General features: G+C 38.0%; 1 protein-coding gene across 8 annotated transcripts in view; it reads right to left on the bottom strand.

Annotated features, from left to right (window-relative positions):
- Positions 1 to 18,980, bottom strand: part of GLRA2 (glycine receptor alpha 2) — a 121,509-nt gene that overhangs the window by 73,882 nt on the left and 28,647 nt on the right. For all 8 annotated transcript variants that reach the window (XM_002197598.7, XM_030281188.4, XM_030281200.4 and 5 more), the window contains exons 4-6: positions 15,150 to 15,373; positions 2,522 to 2,604; positions 1,426 to 1,563 (exon numbers count right to left, since the gene is read on the bottom strand). In XM_002197598.7, coding sequence (XP_002197634.5) covers positions 1,426 to 1,563; positions 2,522 to 2,604; positions 15,150 to 15,373 — 445 coding nt within the window. The remainder of the gene's footprint in view (positions 1 to 1,425; positions 1,564 to 2,521; positions 2,605 to 15,149; positions 15,374 to 18,980) is intronic.

The following is an 18,980-nucleotide window of genomic DNA, read 5'->3' as shown; positions in this document are numbered from 1 at the left end:
TGGTGGAAAAATGAATGAATGTAATAATGCCTTTTTCCTTGTTCACCCTTTCAGGGGAAATGAGATTGTTTGCTCCTTTTTGTGATGTCCCTATATTTTTCTAGTGGTCTACAATGCTGCATGGTGGGTGCAAGAGTCAGCACAAAGGGGAGTGCAGAGGCTGTTTGACAAAGAAAGGAGTGGAGACTGAATAATATCCTCTGACATCCCAGGAGTTCTATGAGTGAGCTGTGGCTTGAAAGGCAGACGGTGAGACCTGGGCAGAAGCTGCTCCTGACCAGTCTGCCCACACAGAAGGGGACTGGGAAGGGGTGTGGTGGCCACCTGTGGCAGCAATGGCATGAGCAGCACCATCTGCCAGAGGCTCTCCAGACTTTTGTGGCACAGTCTGGACAGTGAGTTTAGGAGAAGGCTGAGTAATAAGTTTTATTCACATTTTAATTTCACACTAAACCTGAAGGTGCAAACTACAGAGAAGACAGCAGTGGGTGTGCCAGTCACAAAGTTTTCCTTCCTTGGTGCTTTAGGCTCCAAAATGAGAGGCTGCATTTATAAAAGTTAAACCCAACAATTTTCATAAGAAATAAATGTGACATTATTTTTGGCAGAGGCAGAACATCTCACATTGTATTATTTCATAGACTGAAACAAATGTATTTGATGCAACCAGATCAGCTCTTATGCTGAAATGATGAAAAAGCTATTTTAGACGAGAGGGATTATATTTAATCCCAGAAAGCACCCAGAAAACTGTTCTCTAAATGTTGTCCCCATTAAATAAACCCCAAGCAGCTAAATCAATTTTTTAACAGAATTTCCTCTTCTCTGTGGAGCTAAAGCTAGAAAACATAGCATTATAAACTCCTAAAGAGGAAGTGAAAGAAAAAAACTTTAGTATTAAACAAAAAATTTCCAACATTCCATGTCTCTAGACTATTCAGATCAGCAATGAAAACATTGTCTTTTCACATGCTACATCTCATAAATTAGACTACATATAAAAGCTGGTAAAAATTTAATATTTTTCCTAATTGGCAACTTGATATGCTGGAGAAATAAACTAGGTTCAGAAAAATCAGAACTTTAAAAGTGAGTAATCAATATTTAATAAAAGAGTAAGTTTATTAAAAGGTTTCATTTTAAGGATACCAAAACAATTCATTTTTTTATCAGTTTTTTAATATTTTAAATACTTCAATGATTTTAAGGACATTAGAATACTTTAATGAAATTAAAGGGAACTTTGAAAGTAAATCTTTCAAAAAATAACAGAGTTAATTTTTTTTCTATTCAGATTGAAAAATAAGTGTGCCTGAATCAAATTTTAATTTCATTTTTTTATTTTACCCCTATTTTTCCATTACAAATTGACAATAGATACCATTGGAACAATTAATAGGAAAAAAAAAATAGAATAATGCTCACCAGTGTTGTAATGTTTTGTGCAATAACCAAGTTCTTTATCTTCTTTTAAAATAAACTGTGGCAAGGTTAAACCCTCTGCAACTTGCACAGGTCCATCACTTAGCCATTCAAATATCAGATCATTCATGGTGTAGCCAACTGTAATAAAGGAATCAAAGTTTATTAGATGGCAACTGACCAGAAAAGAGCAAATGTTCTAATGTCTGAGAAGCATGTCTTTTACTCAATATGTGTTATCTCAGTTACATTTTCAAACTGTTCAATTAACAACAGCACAATTCCGCTTAGCTGTTGGGTGCTATAACTACACCATTATTCTATTAAAAGCAAGAAGTAAACACTGTTATATTCTGAAGTACTGCCCTGGTTTGCTACCAAAAACTGGTTTTGCTGGCCCAAAGTAGTTTAAGATTCTCTGGGCACAAACGCAGGTGGCAGGCCACAGATCATATCCATACAGCTAAGTCCTTTCTCTCATAAATAAAAAAAAAAAAAAGAAATCAGGGTAGGCTGGTACCTACCTACTGAATACTGGGAACGATCCCCTGGCGCCTGGCAGAGCCTAAGCCACTCCTGGCTTTGGCTGTTTGTTACCTGGGCAGGTGGAGGCAGAGCTGTGGTGTGTGCTGGCAGTGACACAGCATGGAGGGTGTGTGCTGGTTCCACAGTCCATGCCTTGCCTGGATTTAGCACACCAGCTTAGGTATCACTAACAGGATCTCTGCCTCATGGGGTACTTCACTTCTATTTCCCAAAAGTGAGCCTAACTCCATCGGACATAGAAAATCCCTGGCTGTGTAATAATTGTTCTCACTTTCCTGAGATTTAGTAATTTCTCCCACAGAGTTGCTGTATTTGCCCCTGCAAGTGATGCAACTCTGATGGGTAAGGTGATGTGACCCAGGAGAGAGAAAGATAAGGGAGCAGGAGCAGCACAGAAACAGACAACCCTCACATTATGGTGATAATCATAATTCCCTTACAAAACAAGAATACTGAGTCTCACCACACAAATGTGATGATGTAAATACAATCTAATCACTGAATATTAGGGTAAAAACTTGTTATTTGATAGATAAAGCAATTGGGCACTCACAGCTCTCTAGCTGCATTGTACATGTCTGTACATCCATAGGAAAATTCTTCAAGTCCATGGGACAGGACAATGTTAAAGTAAGCCTAGAATTAGAGGCAAAAAAAAACCACGTTAGACATCTACAGGTTTCATCTAAAGCCCCATACTTAAGAGTTCAAAGGACCAAGACCAAATCTTAGCACCTCAAATGCTGGGCTCATCTCCCCCTTGAGCTGTGGAGACAAAATGTGTGAGCAAAGTGGGCACTCACAGCCTGCACTGGCTGAGCAGAGAAGGCAATGTCAGGTTAGCAAGATATGTTCTCCACTAATGCACCAGTGAATGTTTTGTGCACAATACTGAACCAAATAATACAAAAGCTGAAATGCCTGGTCATGGGACACATGGTTTTAAGTTTTATTTTGGAGAAGCAAAAAAAAAGAGGGAAAAACAACCATGGGTTTTTTTTTAGAGAGTGCTTTTTGTTCTGTTGGAATGAGTCCCATTTCCAAGCCTTCATTCTTACTGCTCAGCCACTAAAAGAAGGAAAAAAACATTATTCAGTAAAAAAATCACATTACATTAAAAAAGTACAGATAGAAGAAAGTAAGCCTAAAGGAACATAATCATACAAAATATATTTCTCTTTTAATTTTTCAGTTGTTATTGTCCCAGATAAAGCATAACTTTACTTAAATGGGAATACTTTTAATGTTTCTTTCTTTCCTCCTTTTTTTTTAGTTGATTTAATCTTTTAACATTTGATTGTAATCTATTTCAAGACTGTCTCTTCTGTTTTATTTTTTTCTTTTTTTTTCTATGTGAAATGAAACCATTTTTAGCTAACCAAGATATTGAGATGGCTAATTACAAACTAGCTTTGATAAACAGTATAAATATTAGGATTTTGTTTGAATAATATTTTTAAAGTACATTTTTATTTCTGATTACATTCTGCACAAAAAACTTCCACTCTGAAACAGAGAATACAAAAAAAAACCCCTCTTGCCCATTTATTATGAAGGGCAGTAACAAGACTTTCTGATTTGAAGGGACACTGAAACATTGACACAGTATAATGAAAATAATTTTTTAGTTATGTCAGTGAACCCACAGGTCACCTCTTTATAAGTATAACCTTGAAACTATATTGTCCTACAAATGTATGTGATCTCTACAGAGAAATACTTGACTAAATTCTGTCTCCCAAGATGATTTTGTGGTTCTTACCACATGCAAGTGATTCAAGGTCTTTCAGTCTATTTTTTCACAATGTGAAGTTTTGGAGACCACCTGGCTGGGGCTTCTAGCCATAAAATCACTGTGACAAAAAGATTATATTTAGGTAACTGAGATGACGATATCAGGAAATTAGATATCACATTTATGTGGCAGTGAGATAAAGAACAGTCCCCAGTGTCAACATCTCCATAGGAAATAAACTCACATTTAACCTTTGGTATCAAATAGAAGAAATATTAAAAAAATAAAATTTTCATCTAGAGGAAAACGTTTATCTAGTAGATGTGTGTTATTGAAAATCTGTCCTTTCCTGATTTAAATATTTTAAGTCCTTGCAAATGTTAGCTAGTCTCATTTTCACTAGGTAATTTGCTGCATTAAAGATTGAGCTAATTAAGTTGCTAATCCCCAATATTAACAAAACAGTGCCTGTGTCTTTTTCCTGAAACACAGCTATATCAAGCTCCCTTCTTTTCAGTAATTTTCTAAATATGACTTAGATGTTTTAAGCTCTTTTCAAACATGCCTTTATGCAAATGTAGCCTTTGTAAACATGTCATTTATTTTCATTCATTGAAGTAGGCATGGGCTATTCATCCTTTGGATTTTACTGACTATCAGGTGTGGACTGCACACTGACTTGGTTTCCTTTCTCATTCAGCCCTTTCTACTCCTCAAAAATTCAAGTAATTTGGGGGTTTGACTACATACATGGTCAGGAAGGTCCCTTGTTATTTTAATATCAAATTTATGAGAAAGCAAATACACCCAGTTGCAGCTTTCAAGATTCACAAGGAAAAAATATTCTATCTCCATTGATATAAGGCAGATATATCATTTTTTTTTCAATGGAAGTGAGATAAGAAAATTTTGTAGGCTCATTTTGTAGGTCCACACAAAGCCTGATGTCCTACTTTCTCTTCCTAATCGTTGCTGTCTTTCACAAAGACTTAATTATTCTCTTCTCACCCTGAAAAATGAAATACAAGTTCTATTCACTGTGCTGATAAGATAGGCTCAAGACATCATGTTTATAGTTATAGTTTTACCTCTACCTGTTGTTCACCTCTGCACAGCAGCCATCCAGAATTAACATCTTTGCCTCTAGTCCCTTTTAGCAGCAGTAATGCAAGTGTTGAAAGATGTGGTTAGAGCCTTGTATCATCCACAGTTCCACTGATTTTCAACAAGATTACTGCATACTAAATGTTCAGCAGCTGGAATTTGAAATCGATCCTCTGAAGTCCATGGTGGGTCAATTTATACCAGATTACTCCTTTTTGGTAAAACTATGAGCCTGCAAATGTTTCCAAACCCCAGTGCTATGTCACTACTTTTATGTATCTATGTTAATAAGGGCATGGGGTCATAAATGGAAAGTGTTAGGTAGATATAGCTACCCACATTGCTGATGATAACAGTGTCATTGACAGAAAATATTTCAGCAAAATGAATGTCTCACACTTGGCAAATTTAAGAAGGGCCCCTGGAGGTTTGCAGCAAAGAGCAAATTTAATGGGGAATTACACTGATGAATACTTTAATCGTTAATAAAACAGAACAAACTGCTACAGAACAATTATTTTATTTTCCAGGCATCCTGCCACCAAGGCATTTGAGATGCATAAACAACAGATTGGTGGTGGAGAACCATAAAACACTGATGGGAAGTGCTTTATGAACCATCTGTAAAACTGAAGTGAGAAGAAGCTGACCAGGGACTTGATTTTGTCTTCCATTACCTGAGCACCCTCCACCCCACAGCAGCCAGGCCCAGGTGGCACAGCTGGCTCACGGAAAGCTCTGGGGCTGAGCACATTACATTTTCCAGCTGAGCAGAGAGGGCTCATGAGGGAGAAGGAGAGAGTCACGTCTCCAGTGCCTCAGCACACCAGGCAGCGTGCCAGGGACAGCAAGCTGCCACAGAGTAAAGGAAAAGCTGCTCTCTTCTTTCCCTCTCTGCTCCCTCACTCAACCCACAGCCAAGGAAGAATCAAACCCTGGAATAATGCAAATAAGAGTGTGACTATAACAAAATACAGAATCAGAGCCAGAAAACAAAGAATGAACAATTAGCTGCCACTGTGAAAAAAAATAATAAATAAATAAATAAATAAATAGATAGATAGATAAATAATGTCACTGAGCAGTACTGTTAGCACAGACAGGGCTATAATCCAAGTACTCCAGGGCAGCATTCTCTGTATTATGTTTTGGACCCTCTTCCTGATGCCTTAAATGCCTTCAAAGTGCAGAAGGCACTGCTGGGATTTCTTCACTCAGCATTTCATTCAAAAGCCCCTCTTTCATCCCCTGGTTTTGCTATTAAGTGCTGAGATATCACTAAGACTTGGCTTGTGGGCCTGTCTCTCTTCCCAGCCCCACTCAAAATCTTTAATGTCTGGTCACCCCAGGAACCCACTTAGAGCATCACTCAGAGGTCTGCATTCCCCAGTTTCTGTTCTTCTCCTGTTTACCAATTCCTTTCAAATCCCACCTGCTTTTATAGTATTGAGTTGTGAGGCCAGTCTGCCTTTGACAACTAACCCCCCAAGCAGTCCCATCAGTAGAGGGTAAGGATCTTGAATTTTAAAAAATTTAAAAATAAAAATATTCAATAGAAATAAAATGTTTATAAATAGATTACTCTCAAGATGATTTCCAATCTCATTCTTTCACTTGAGGATTTTGAATGCTGGGGCTTCCAACCATCACCCCACTTCTCTGACAATCTCACAATGCAACAAAAACACTTCAGAGCACTTTACAGACAGACTGCTTGTGAATGGTCCGCAACACAAATCTGAAGTAACGAACTGCTAGTATTGTGTTGAACACTTAAGGAACTGCATTTACACATTACATAATCCAGGAATTTTTTTTTAAAATAAATTTAGGAGAATATATAATTTTAACTGAGATTTATCATATTGCCTTGTCTGCAGCAGCCATTGAACTGTATTCTAACCCACTCCTTTAAAAGAAGCTATCACCCTGATGTCTTGCAAGACACCCAAAACTTCCCTTGATCTCAGTGACATCTCATCCCAGAGGAGGACACTGGTTCCACAAGAGAAGGGCCCTGGGGATTATAATACGTGGTATATCATGACAGGGGAGTATTCTTTTCATTACTTATTCTGCAGGAAAGGTGGGTTGTGAGTGGGCTACAGAGCAACAGCCTCCTCACAGAGTTTTTTGTAATAATAAATAACTAGGATCAGTCCTGTTATGTATAGCAATACTGTTGGGAATTTAAAAAGTCCTGTAGATAAGGGTATAAATCCCTTCTGCCTGCAAAAAAACCCAAGATTATCTCCTCACTAGCATGAAAAGCAATAAATGCCTCACCATGAGTAGGCATCATGTTAAAAATAACATTTTGTCTCTATTATTATCCTTTCATTCTTTCACACTACGCCCATCTGCACCTCAGCTGCTGGGACAAGAGATTTCGCAATCTAGGATTTTATGCTGCAAATACCAGAACATAAATAGCACATGCATGATCACTGGTAGCATTGGCTACATGCCATTTTTATCACAAAACTAATACCTGTGCAAACCCTTCAGTGTTGGATTTAGTGACACAAGTGGGATTTCTTTTTTCCAGCATTGTTAAATCTAAAGGTGCCATTGTAAATTGCAAGGTTTCTGGTATTATTCTTAAAGCTCCAAGCTGACAATAAAGTTAAAGATATTTTAGTGGTACTTTTCTTCTTTGAAATATTAAACTCCTGATCCTTGTAGCTGCTGAAATAACATTAAAATACTACCTAAGCACAAGCAGATAAAGTTCCCTATTAAACTGGCAGGGGAGATGAAGTTGCACAGCAACCATGACAGCATCGCATGACACAGGAGCAAATGCCATTCAGGCTAGTGACACTGAAACAGGGAGGAGAATCTAAAATCTCTTTATATTCCTCCTAGCCCCCTCTCTTGGGTGCCTGAAAGAAGGGCACACACACCGATCACTTATCAGAAGACAGCAAAAAAAATTCCCAGTGGCATTCTTCTTTTAAATGTCTTTTCATTTTGTAGTCCATCTCATTATTCTTTCAGGGACCTGACTCATCATTTTGAATGTCAATTCTGGTAATTTTCACAGTCTATGGGCTTTGTCCTGTTAAATGGAACAGTTGAACTGACTGTTTTTTTCTTATTTTTGAGGAATCCTGAAATTCCTCTCTAATATTTGTCATGTTCTGCAGCTTCATTTCTGCCAAGTGAGAATGGGCTGAAGTAGAGCTTAGAGGAACCTGGAACCCTCTCTGCTATGAGAAAATATAGGCTGGAGTTATAGGCTGGAGTTTCACGTACTGCTGTTGCTGAGCATGTTCTCACTCCCTCCAGTGCTTTGCCTTGCTTCATGGACTGCTTAACAACACGGGAGCTGGCACAGAGCGGGGTGGTGGAGTTCTCATTTCAGGCATCCCACTTCTCATTGTAATGCAATCACTGTCTGCAGATACACAATGCCAGCACATGAGCTGCCAGCAAATGATTTTCCAATTATTGCTCAAAAAAATCTATGAAATTAAATTCAAGTGTGATTGTATGTTACAGTTAAATTCTGTAAGTATCTGTTTCCTTTACATGAGGAACAGTATTTCACCTTTTCCTTTTTTCTCTGTCATTTTCTGTCTTAGTTTTCCTGCAGTGTGTGTTTGCTATGGTGTTGCTTTCCTCCTGGCATGATGACATCTCTGTTCTAAGCCATCTATTTCAATCCAATTGGCAAAAGACTTTTATCCCTGGGACCATGTTCTAGGAAAACATGCTTTTTTGTATCATTTAGGAAGGGTTCCTTCACCTGCATCATTTTACACCTAACCTTTAGCTGGTTAAATGAAGTGATTGATCACCAGCAGTCAAGGACTGCCATAGCCATGAGGAGGATGTACACAGATGTCAATTGGCTGTGCAACCATCCTGTTGGCACAGATATGCAGAAGCAGCCACCTGCCAGTATTTTTGATCCTGCCATCCAAGATCAACTTCACGTGTACAAATTGGTCTCCAACAGCATTTCTCACTTTTTTACTCAGAACAAAGTCTTCATTTTAATTGAGACACAGGAATATAGGGCTGTAGAAGTGACATTTCTGCCATCAAGTCTGATCATCTTCTATCACCCAGAGTCACATCCTCTCAACCCTTTCAAAAATGATCAAAGTTAATTTCATGGTATCTAGTGTGTGTGTCCCTATTTCTGCTGGAATATGGTTGCAGGAATTCAAGGTGTATATGGCTGTAAACATTGTAACTTCCTCTGTGAGCTTACTTGCAACCAGTTCAGAGCTATTTGTTCTCCTGGCAGCATTGTCCTTTGGCCTAAGCAGCTCCCCTCTTGTGTTGTATTTACCTCCAGTGCTCTCCTGCCTCATCTGGGGATGTGCCTGGCCTTAGAGGAAGAGGTGAGGCAGTATATGCTCAGATATAATGGCCATATCCTTGCTTTGCTTTAAATGCCTTATGAAGTGAAAAGCAACTAATTTTGTGTCATTAAAATGCAAATTATTCTTTTCTTAAGCAGTATAATCAATGGGGTTTTCACAATAGCTATGTTAGTTGTATAACAAAGTACCCACATTAGGCTTCATTATTTATTTAGTAGACTTTATTATTTGTTATGCAAAGCAAGTACTGAAGATACAACAGGAAAGTAAGGGTATTGGAAACTTGGGGCTAGATCCTTATTTGTAGATTTGGAGGGAATGAGAAAGAACAAAATAGGTGATGCATTAAAGAGAGTATTTAGAAACAACTCCGAAGGATGAGAAGAATTTGAGTTCATTTATTTAAGAGGCCCCAAAAGGAAGGGGCTGGAATGGAGCTAGAAGGAGAGGCAGGAGTAAGGGCAAAAAGGAAAGCAAAAGGAAAAACAGAGAGCTGCTGATAATTCAAGAACATTGGGTTCAGCTGTAATGAGAGCGGCTGCTTGTCCCACAAAAGGCTGCAGTTTTTAGCTTCTGAAACCATTGTTATTATTGTAATCATGCTTATGGGAAGACAAATTTGTGAAATTCACTGGATTCACACAGCATACAGCCACATTTGGGAAGTGTCTGTGTCCCAGTAACATTGTGCAGCATAATAAAGTTTAATGATTGCAGCCCTATAAGGTCCCAGGCCACAGTACATATTAGTTGTCAAACACCAAAATGTTTTAGATGTTCTCTATTTCAGTTAGCATTTCCATTGGCTATTCTTCAATGTTTTGGTCTGGTTTAAATGTAGAAAATTTACTTGGATGTATATGAAGACATTTGATGCTTTTGTAATGTCAGGGCAGCTAAAATGGGGCAGTGTACCTTTTTGCCAATGCAAGAATGAAATAATTTTCAGCGAAAAATGTCCCTGTGATTATTGACATTCACTCCCAAGGGAAAATCACCACCTTGTCAATACCAGTGTTATTCTGATAGGACCTGAGGTAATAGATATGTTTGTGTGAGGCAGCAGTTTAATAAGCAAACAGACATGTCAATCATGATAAACATCTCTGTGATCCCACCTCTGCCAATCTGTCACATGGAAAGACAATGCTGCTAGTAAAGTCCAAATCCTCTTAAATCCCAACACTAGATTGTAAAATAAAATTGAAGTCATCAAATTAAAGCACAGAACACACACAGAGCTGTAGAACATAAAATTTTCTACAACTCTGCTAGCCTAGACTGTGCTGGGATGATGAAGATTTACACATAATGGGTATAAATGGATCCTCAATATAATTCAGCTGATAAAGTCTGTACACCAAGATTGTTTTAAAAAACGTACACCTGTGTAAGATGGCAACATATTCTCTAGTAGCCATGCAAAAATTCCAAGACTGTATCTTATTTAAAATCAATATCTTTCAGCAGGATAGTGAACATTTTTGCCATGAGCAGTGTGTTGCAGAGGGATCAGCAGTGCTACCTATGTATTTCCTTAACCTGCTTTTCTTCCCCAGAAGGCAAAGAACAGGAGTACAGAGGAGACTACAAAACACAGAAGTTTCTTTCAGAAAATCTGTGTTATGAAAGTGTCATGGTGTACTTCTGATGATTTATGTGATGGGCATGGCAGTCATAACTCCTGATCTAACACCTAGACCTGTGTGGGGTCACGGGGGTGCAGGAGTGAGCTGACCCAGTGCTCTGTCCCTCAGTGCTTGGCTACACCAGGAAGAGCTGATTTTGGAAACTCCTGAGCAAGGCAGCTGGCGTGGGAGGCAGCATTGCAAACAGATGTACTATTTCACAGATATTTCTCTTGGCTTGCATAAGCAGGTGAGGGCTTTGGGATGTACCAGCTCCCACTGGTGGGATGTACCTACTGCCCTGTCAGCTACTTGCTGTGGAATGGAGGGCTGGTAAGCATTCCCAGAGCAGCTACACAAACAGAGCAATCCAACAGCTCGAGCCTTCTCTGTTTCCTAGTGCCCCACAGCACAGAAGTGCTCTCCAGCAGACACTCTGCCCTCAGCCACAGCAACATTTACAATTAAAACCAGGTCGATAGTTGAAACCACAAGGAACCAATTGTCTACATGAGTAACAGTTCTGGCATTGGGAAGAAAAAGAAAGACAGAAAAAACAGGTATTTTGAAAGACTTGAGAAAAATCTTCCTAGGTAATTAATTGCTTTTTGAACAGGAATAGCAAAAATAGGGAAGAAATGTAATTTGTGAATTTGCACAGATCTCCCCTCTAGAATTCCAAGTGTCTCTCATTAAATCATACAACACATTTTAAAATCTTCTCATATTTAAAAAATATATAGTAATCTCCTTTCTAACTATTTCTGGCTAAATACACTGGCATTACAATTCAGAGCAAAGCTCAACTGAGAGTGTTCTCTGGAGCAGCAAGTTAAAAAAATATATATATTTATAAATTCACAATGCTTTTACCTTCCTGAGCAATATATTCTAGATTCAATGCTGTGGATCAATATTACGGTTGAATTATATCACCTTCTGAATCAATCTCATATGGCTGAGATGCACTGAAAATATTAAAAAGAGAAGGAGGCAATTAATGCAGAAAAAAAAGCCACAAACTTTAAATAAAACCACTTTCCCTCATTTTGCTAAAATAAGCTTTTAGGCAGATGCTAATATTCTGAGCTGGCTGGCAGCCTGAAATGAGTTTGTGGGAATCAGGTAGCACAAATGGGTGGCTCAGAGAGAATATAAAGCCTTCTGTGAGTTTATTTAGCATTTTCCTGATGTCCCAGGTGTCCTCAGGGAGCGGAGAAGACACGATCCTTGTCCCTGGAACATAAAGCCCGTGCAGTGGGGTGTGGAATGGAAAATGCAGGTGTCATACAGAATGTGAGTGCCTGGAACAGGACTCTTGCTACCATCACATCGTGCTGCAACATTTTCCAAGGGCAGAACCCCCTCCAAAATCCAATCCATGCAGAAATCAGTCAAGGATTGGAAGAAGATGAGTCACAAGTATCTAGGGGGTGAAACTGTGTAGGTTATGATTTGAACTCATACTGTTTTTTCAGCACACAATATAAACAGAAACTAATTTATTCAACACTGCTATTACAAACATTTCTTGTTGACTGCTCTCTACAGAGTGCTTTAAAATAAAAGTTATAGCTATTTAACAGTTTTTCAACTGTTGTATATGAGTGGAACTGAGGCTGATCCTGACTAAAGTGAAGTGCCTTGCTGAATATAACTTTGCTGTAATTGCAGACTTCTCAAAATGCTCCAAGAGCTATTGCTACATCTCCAGTGGCAATAGCATATATTTGCAGTATTAAGTAGTTCTGGGTACCCTCCACAAGGCTCTAGTTTTCCCTGCAGTACCCAAAGGTGCAGAGCAGTTATCCAACTATAGAGCCTGAGGCTGTACACAGCATGCTATCTGAGATCAAAAAAGGTATCAAGGTAATCATCTGAACATTCAGAAAACATATAAAAATGGGGCTGGATTCCTAAAGTTGTGATTCAGAGGTGGGTACATCAACCATGAACGACTTTTTATTTTCTGTAATAACTCCCAGGGAATTAAATATAATTGTAGGAATCTGCAAGTATGAGCATCATTATTATTATAAGGCAAATTCTGATGGAAATCTACATTATGCCTCTCTGTGCTGTGTTAGGCTTGTTTATTTGACCAGCTGTACAAGAGAAGGATGAAGAGCCTTTATCTCACAGGGTGAGGTAATTCCCATAGCCAAGCACTGCACAGGAGGTGATACATGGCCCAGACCCTCACACACCTTTTCATGATTTTTCTGAGCGCCCATATCCTACACCAAATGTCTCGTTTTAGTAAAATATGGACCACGAAGTGTTGTCTCAGGTGACTTTCCAGGTTCTGTACAGAAAGGGCAGGTTTGGCCTCTGAGAGCACTTAGCAGTATAAGCCAGTTCAGCCTCCTGCATGGTGTTTTTGCATGTTTTTGGTGCAGTATATAGGGAAGAGGGATTCCACTGCCATATAATACACACCTCTTGCTTTTTGCCCATAAAGTACCATGAGCACTTCTAAACTCACTTTATGCAAAGAACGGTATTTATTTAGGCAAGATTAATTTGATCTTGATTTTGTTGAATTTGAAAATATGACAAAAGAGCCTACCTGCTACATTCCTGAGGCATTTGTGAAGTGCTTTAAATATCTAAAGCAACTAAATGCTAAATGTTAAATATCACAATGACAGGCAAAGTGCTATTGGTGCAATAGTGAACATTCACAATGTACTGAAACCAATCACTAAAATATTCTTGTTTGTTTCTGCATAGCACAACTACAAGCAGATGACATCAAATAGAAGCATCTAGCCCAGTATCTAGAGAGTAAAGACAAGTATTTCTAATTGCTCCTGATTTCAAGTTTCCATACTCCAGAAAGTGTTAAAAAAATTCTATGCTAGGTTGGACGTGCCGGGTTACTCTGTTACTGTTGTGCGATACAAGTGAGAAGCGATGAGCTTTGCTCAGTGCTCTTTTGGAATTCTGCTTACTCTGCTTCAAATTAATTTGCACTTAGTTGTGGGAATTTTACAAACATGATATGGCAGCTCAAAACACCACTTTTGCTGCATGAGCAAATGTCAGGAAAACTATCCATCTGCGTTCAGAGCAGCACCCAACTGCACTGTTTCCTCCAATAAGATGGTGCCTGATATCATTCAAACCAACAGATGCATTCATTTCTTTCTCAGGGTGAAACAGGAAATATTTGTAAGTGACAGTATGTTTATCACTCTGCTAGTGCTGGCACCATCCTTGTATCCTGTTATTTTTCTCAAACTCTTCAGGTAGAGCACTTTGAAACCCTGCTCAGTAACCCCGCTCCATCTGTGCAAATATTACTGGGCTTTTATCAAGGAATTTCCACAAGAATTATGTTAAGTGGATGAAATTCCACACTAATATTTATTTATTTAACATCCTAAAGAGCACAGCTATCCTGAGCCTGGATCAATAGTAATTCCTTAAGGAAAATGCAATCAAAACCACAATACCCCATCAGAAATACCTGCCTTCTAAAGTAATCTGCTTTGCAAATGAGCAAATTCACTAAACAACCTGTTAAACAAATACTATCATGTTTACTTTCCACAATGCAAGAAAGGAAAAAATCAAGAAGCATCCCCAGGAAGAAAAAGACTCCAGTAATTACTTAATTTTAAAAAATCCTAAGAGGAATAATAGAGTATTTTGCATCTCTGGCTACCTCTATTAAGCAATTAATATTTCACAGTAAGCTGAATGTCAAATGAATACTGCAGGTTGTTTGCTGCTATTTATGCCTGTGGAATGTAATTTTGTTTTTCTGCTTATGTCCTGTTTCATCAGGTCATATGAAATCATATTTTGTCAGTGTTTATTAATTCAGCTAAAGCTAGTCACATGACACACACTTCAGTGCTCTTAGTACTAAAAACAAATGTTTTCTATAGTTCCAGGGTTTTTTATATGACCAGATGCATCCAATTAACTAGTGATTTTCATGTCAAGTTTATTGAATTTCAAGCATGTTTTTACTTAAAGTATTGAGCAGTCATTTAAATTAATATTCCCCTTTAGTTTCAAATTGCAGCCTATAGACTACTGAAGAGTGGAGATGATTTCCTCTTTGTAAGAGAAGTGACTTGAGCTAATGCTAATGGGAATTACTGAGGCATACCATTAAAGTTCTAGACAGCCTCAAGTTTTCAACAAGACCAAGAAGTACCACTGTGACAGTAAGAGACTATTTTGCAAAAAGTAAAATGTTAGCAAAGAAACATAGGTAAATTTTCCTTGCACCCTGCTATTACTAAGTTTCATTTTAGTTGTACACATGGGACAACAAAAAAATTAAACATCTACATTGCATCCAGAAAAACAGAGAGGGAAAGAAAGGGATGAAGAGAAAATAAATAAAATTAACTGGTTTACCTGATACTGTACAACACCTTTCCAGTTTTAGAAATCCTCAGCAACTTGTTGTCTGTTGTAACATCATGGAAATTTGCTCCCTTCTCATTGGCAAAGAATAAATCTGGCTTCCAAATAGAATCCAACATTGAGGGATCCAAATCCAGGGAATCATCAGGATATTCGCTGTAAGCCAGACGTGAGTCATTCCACTGCTGCCTCAAAAAAATGTTCACTCTGTAGTCCTACAGAAATGTCATGTAAACAGGTTACTAAGCCACCAAAACTGGAAGCCCACTTTCAGCTTGCTTTATGTTCTTAGATATACTGCAGTACCAGCATTACAGCAAACATTTGTGTTATCCTTTGAACATCAGAGTTGTCATTTGAAACTAAAGTTGTCAAAGTGCTGCATCGAACCAAACAAACAGAACTGGTACATTTCCCAAATCAAACGTCCTTCAGTGATGAGAAAAATATTAACTGCAATCTCCACAATTAAATGTAACCCTATTTCAAATGTTGTGAATCACCAAAGAGATATTTTTAAATTCAAAAAGAATTGCAGTTAAATATATACAAGTTCATCAAAGATGCTAAAAAATTACCAATTTAAATAAATTTATTCTAATATGTAAGTAATTTATGTCTAATTAACTCATGAATAGTTTTTAATTCCAGTGAAGCCAAAACTGTATAGCAGAAATTAAATTACTGCTTCTAATTTACTACTTGTTTCCTTTTCCTAGTTAGTGTATGATTTCTGTGTATGTTCCTTCATTTACTCCTCCCTGTCTGCATCTCATCAAAATTGGCCTGATTGTATTCTTCTGCTTGGTGGTCTGCTAGTCACAACTGGGAAAGGCAGCAATTACTTAGAGGTTCATTTAGAGCCAACATTAACATTATGTCAAGAACTGGTTATTAAAGAGGAGTGCGAAAAGAGCTTTCAGGTTCTAAACTCTCTACAGGGAGTAGAAAGTAGCAAGTGCTTACTCTCCTAATCCCAGCTTTCCAAAGTCAGCAAATAAGATCCTCATCTCTCTGAAATTACTATTTTTAATTTGTCTGTGAACACTCTTAGAAATACCATCTACTCTTCCTCTGAAATAAAAAATATTTAATAATATTTGTATTGATTATATTATCTGAAGGAATGCTTTAACAAATAATTCTGCTAATAACACAAAGCATTAACATTTTGGATTTTCAACTGCACATTAAAATGGCAACACTGTGCTTTTGAGTTGGAAAATATATGAGCTGACTGGGTTTTAGTCAGGTACCTGAACTGCATAGAAAAGAACTTATCACCCTTGAAATGTAGATAAATATTCTCACTCTGATCAGAGCTGCAAAAGCAGATTGCTTCATATGCAGACTCTGTGAACGAGCCCCTCCGAGCTCCAGTTTTTGCCCCCTTTGCTCTGTGGGGTAGTGAGGTGTGCTGCTGCCCTGGCAGAATATTTCTGACATCCAAACTGATGCAGATTTTGAACCCAAATGGGAAGATGCTTTACAATGTCAGTAGGTGAATAACTTTTCTTCCTTTGTTTTTCATTTTCATTTTGCTCTTGGGTAGATGTGATTCCAAACAGGAATGTTGACTAATCAGGGCAAGACAGACCTGAGAGAGGTCTCAAGAATAGCATTTACTAAAGATACTTACAAAAGCCTCTACCTGTTTTTCACAAGTCATCGTACTTTTTATGATGTTCTTGTTTCAGACATTTAAATATCAAATAGATACTTGCAGTTCTGAGCTTATAAAATGTCATCACATCTTGTGAGGATAACCATCAATAATCATACTATCCCTTATTTCTTGGTCTTAGAAACTGGGAGTTTCTTCTGTTTATAAAGTGTCTTTAAGCTTATATTTATCTTTAAGTATATATGAGTCTCAGAGTTTATATGGGACAGCTTTAGCTATAAATCCAGGAATGCACTGATTCAAATTCTGCAGAAAAGAAGGCAGGAACAACTGCTGATAGAATAAAATTGCTACAGCTAGTTATGAGATTGCCTTTAATTCTTCATTGTGATATAATATAATGAAGTCTATGGAAAACAGAGGGATTTTTTTCCCCCATTACATAGAAATCATACATAAGTCAGGTCAGTAAATTATATAGAAATATCTAAAAAATTGCTTTGATAAACTTCAATGGTTAGTGATTTAGATAATAAAAAACTGTCCAGAAAATCTTAATTCATAGAAGATATTTCATATGGTAATATACATTATACCAAAATCATAAATAGTACCAATAAGATTACCCTATATTTTTCAATATGTCCCTTCATAAATGTATCAGTCATCACACCAATACACTTAGAAATGCTTTCCCTCTGCAAGCTTTTTTGTTAGAAGCAAAACAGAATTGAAACCTTTGTTTACATCTGATAGGGTTTGCATATATATGTGTAGATAGTTTAATGAGAAATAAAAATGTAAATATAACACACATCACAAGAACAGCATTATTTTCCTCCTATGCTTGCTGTACAAGCAGCTGAGAGAGATGTGTGTTTACACAGTCAGACCTAATCATGTGCAGAATTTTAAATTTACTTTTCCTGAACTACGACTGTAAGTATGTTTTGAAGGAAAATTCTCTTGAGAATAGTAGACAACATGGAGTTGAGGCACACTACAGTGTGTATTTGGTGAGGTCCTGAGGGTAGAAATGGGTGTGCTGTAGTAAAGCACTCCTACACAACCACAAGTACACCTACACTGCAAATTCCTTCTGACAGCACCACCACTCTGAACAAGGAGTGCGGACCTGAAGATTCAATCTCAGATGCACTACCAGTGTCAGCAATAGCTCAAGGCAACTCAGATAAACAGTTTTCCTCTGTTCTCAAGTCATAAGCTCGCAGTAATACAAACATACTGAAGGAATATTAATCTGATTAGATTTAGTAGCTCTATCTGAATATATGGAGACTTTATCCACAGATATACTTAGTCTACATTATAGGAATGTAGATAGATATAATTTTTCAGCAAATCTAAATCCAGATTCACTGCCCAGAGCAAAGCTCTGGATCCCTTTGGCTTCAGGCAGTGCTGTGGCAGGAGGAGTGCAGGGGAGCCCCCTGCCCTGTTCTGCTTTCTGCCTCTGAACCAGCATTTGTCTCAGGTCTGAGCTCTCCTCCCACCTTCCCCTCCAACAGCAGTGATTGCCCAGGAGTTGAGCTGGGAGTCAGAAACAGCAGCAGATTTAGCTGGCCTTCCATGAATAGGAGGGGTTCGCCAAAAAGACTCTCTCTAAATCCTAAGATAAATGCTAACTGAAAAGCAGTGGTTTGATGACCTATTCCAAGGCTATGCAACAGAAAAAGCATTTGGCCACCTGTGGGCATAAGCATGCAATGTGTCCCCAGTGGCTTCAGTGGGAACCTTTTATTTAGTTAAAAGTATACCTGTGAATTAATCAGGATCTAAGAAATTTATTTGTAATCATGGGGTGTTTTCCCTCTAAATGGGAGATAGTATCATATAGCCAGCCACAGCAAAGCTTTTAAAATTAAGAAATGGCAGGTTTTTCTGCTGACATAAATACTCAAAACACAACTGGAGTTTGGATCATTTACCCTAACAGAGAACCTGCTGCATAGTGTCAGTCACTGATTACAGGGCACAACGACAATAACAATGTCCTCACAATTAGTCATTTCTGTAATTAACAATTAGCTTGTCAATATACAAAACACTCTTAACTTATCGTACAGCTGATAGCTAAAAAATCCTGGTCATTAGGAACACTGAGCATCTGAATTCTTTGGGATGCTGCCCAGGCTGATGTAGATTACTCATCTGTGATACTGAACTGCAGTCATGCT

The sequence above is a fragment of the Taeniopygia guttata genome, chromosome 1 (genome assembly GCF_048771995.1).
Source record: "Taeniopygia guttata chromosome 1, bTaeGut7.mat, whole genome shotgun sequence".
Classification (NCBI taxonomy): domain Eukaryota; kingdom Metazoa; phylum Chordata; class Aves; order Passeriformes; family Estrildidae; genus Taeniopygia; species Taeniopygia guttata.
Note: the sequence above shows the minus strand (reverse complement) of the source record. Positions and strands in the feature narration are given on the sequence as shown.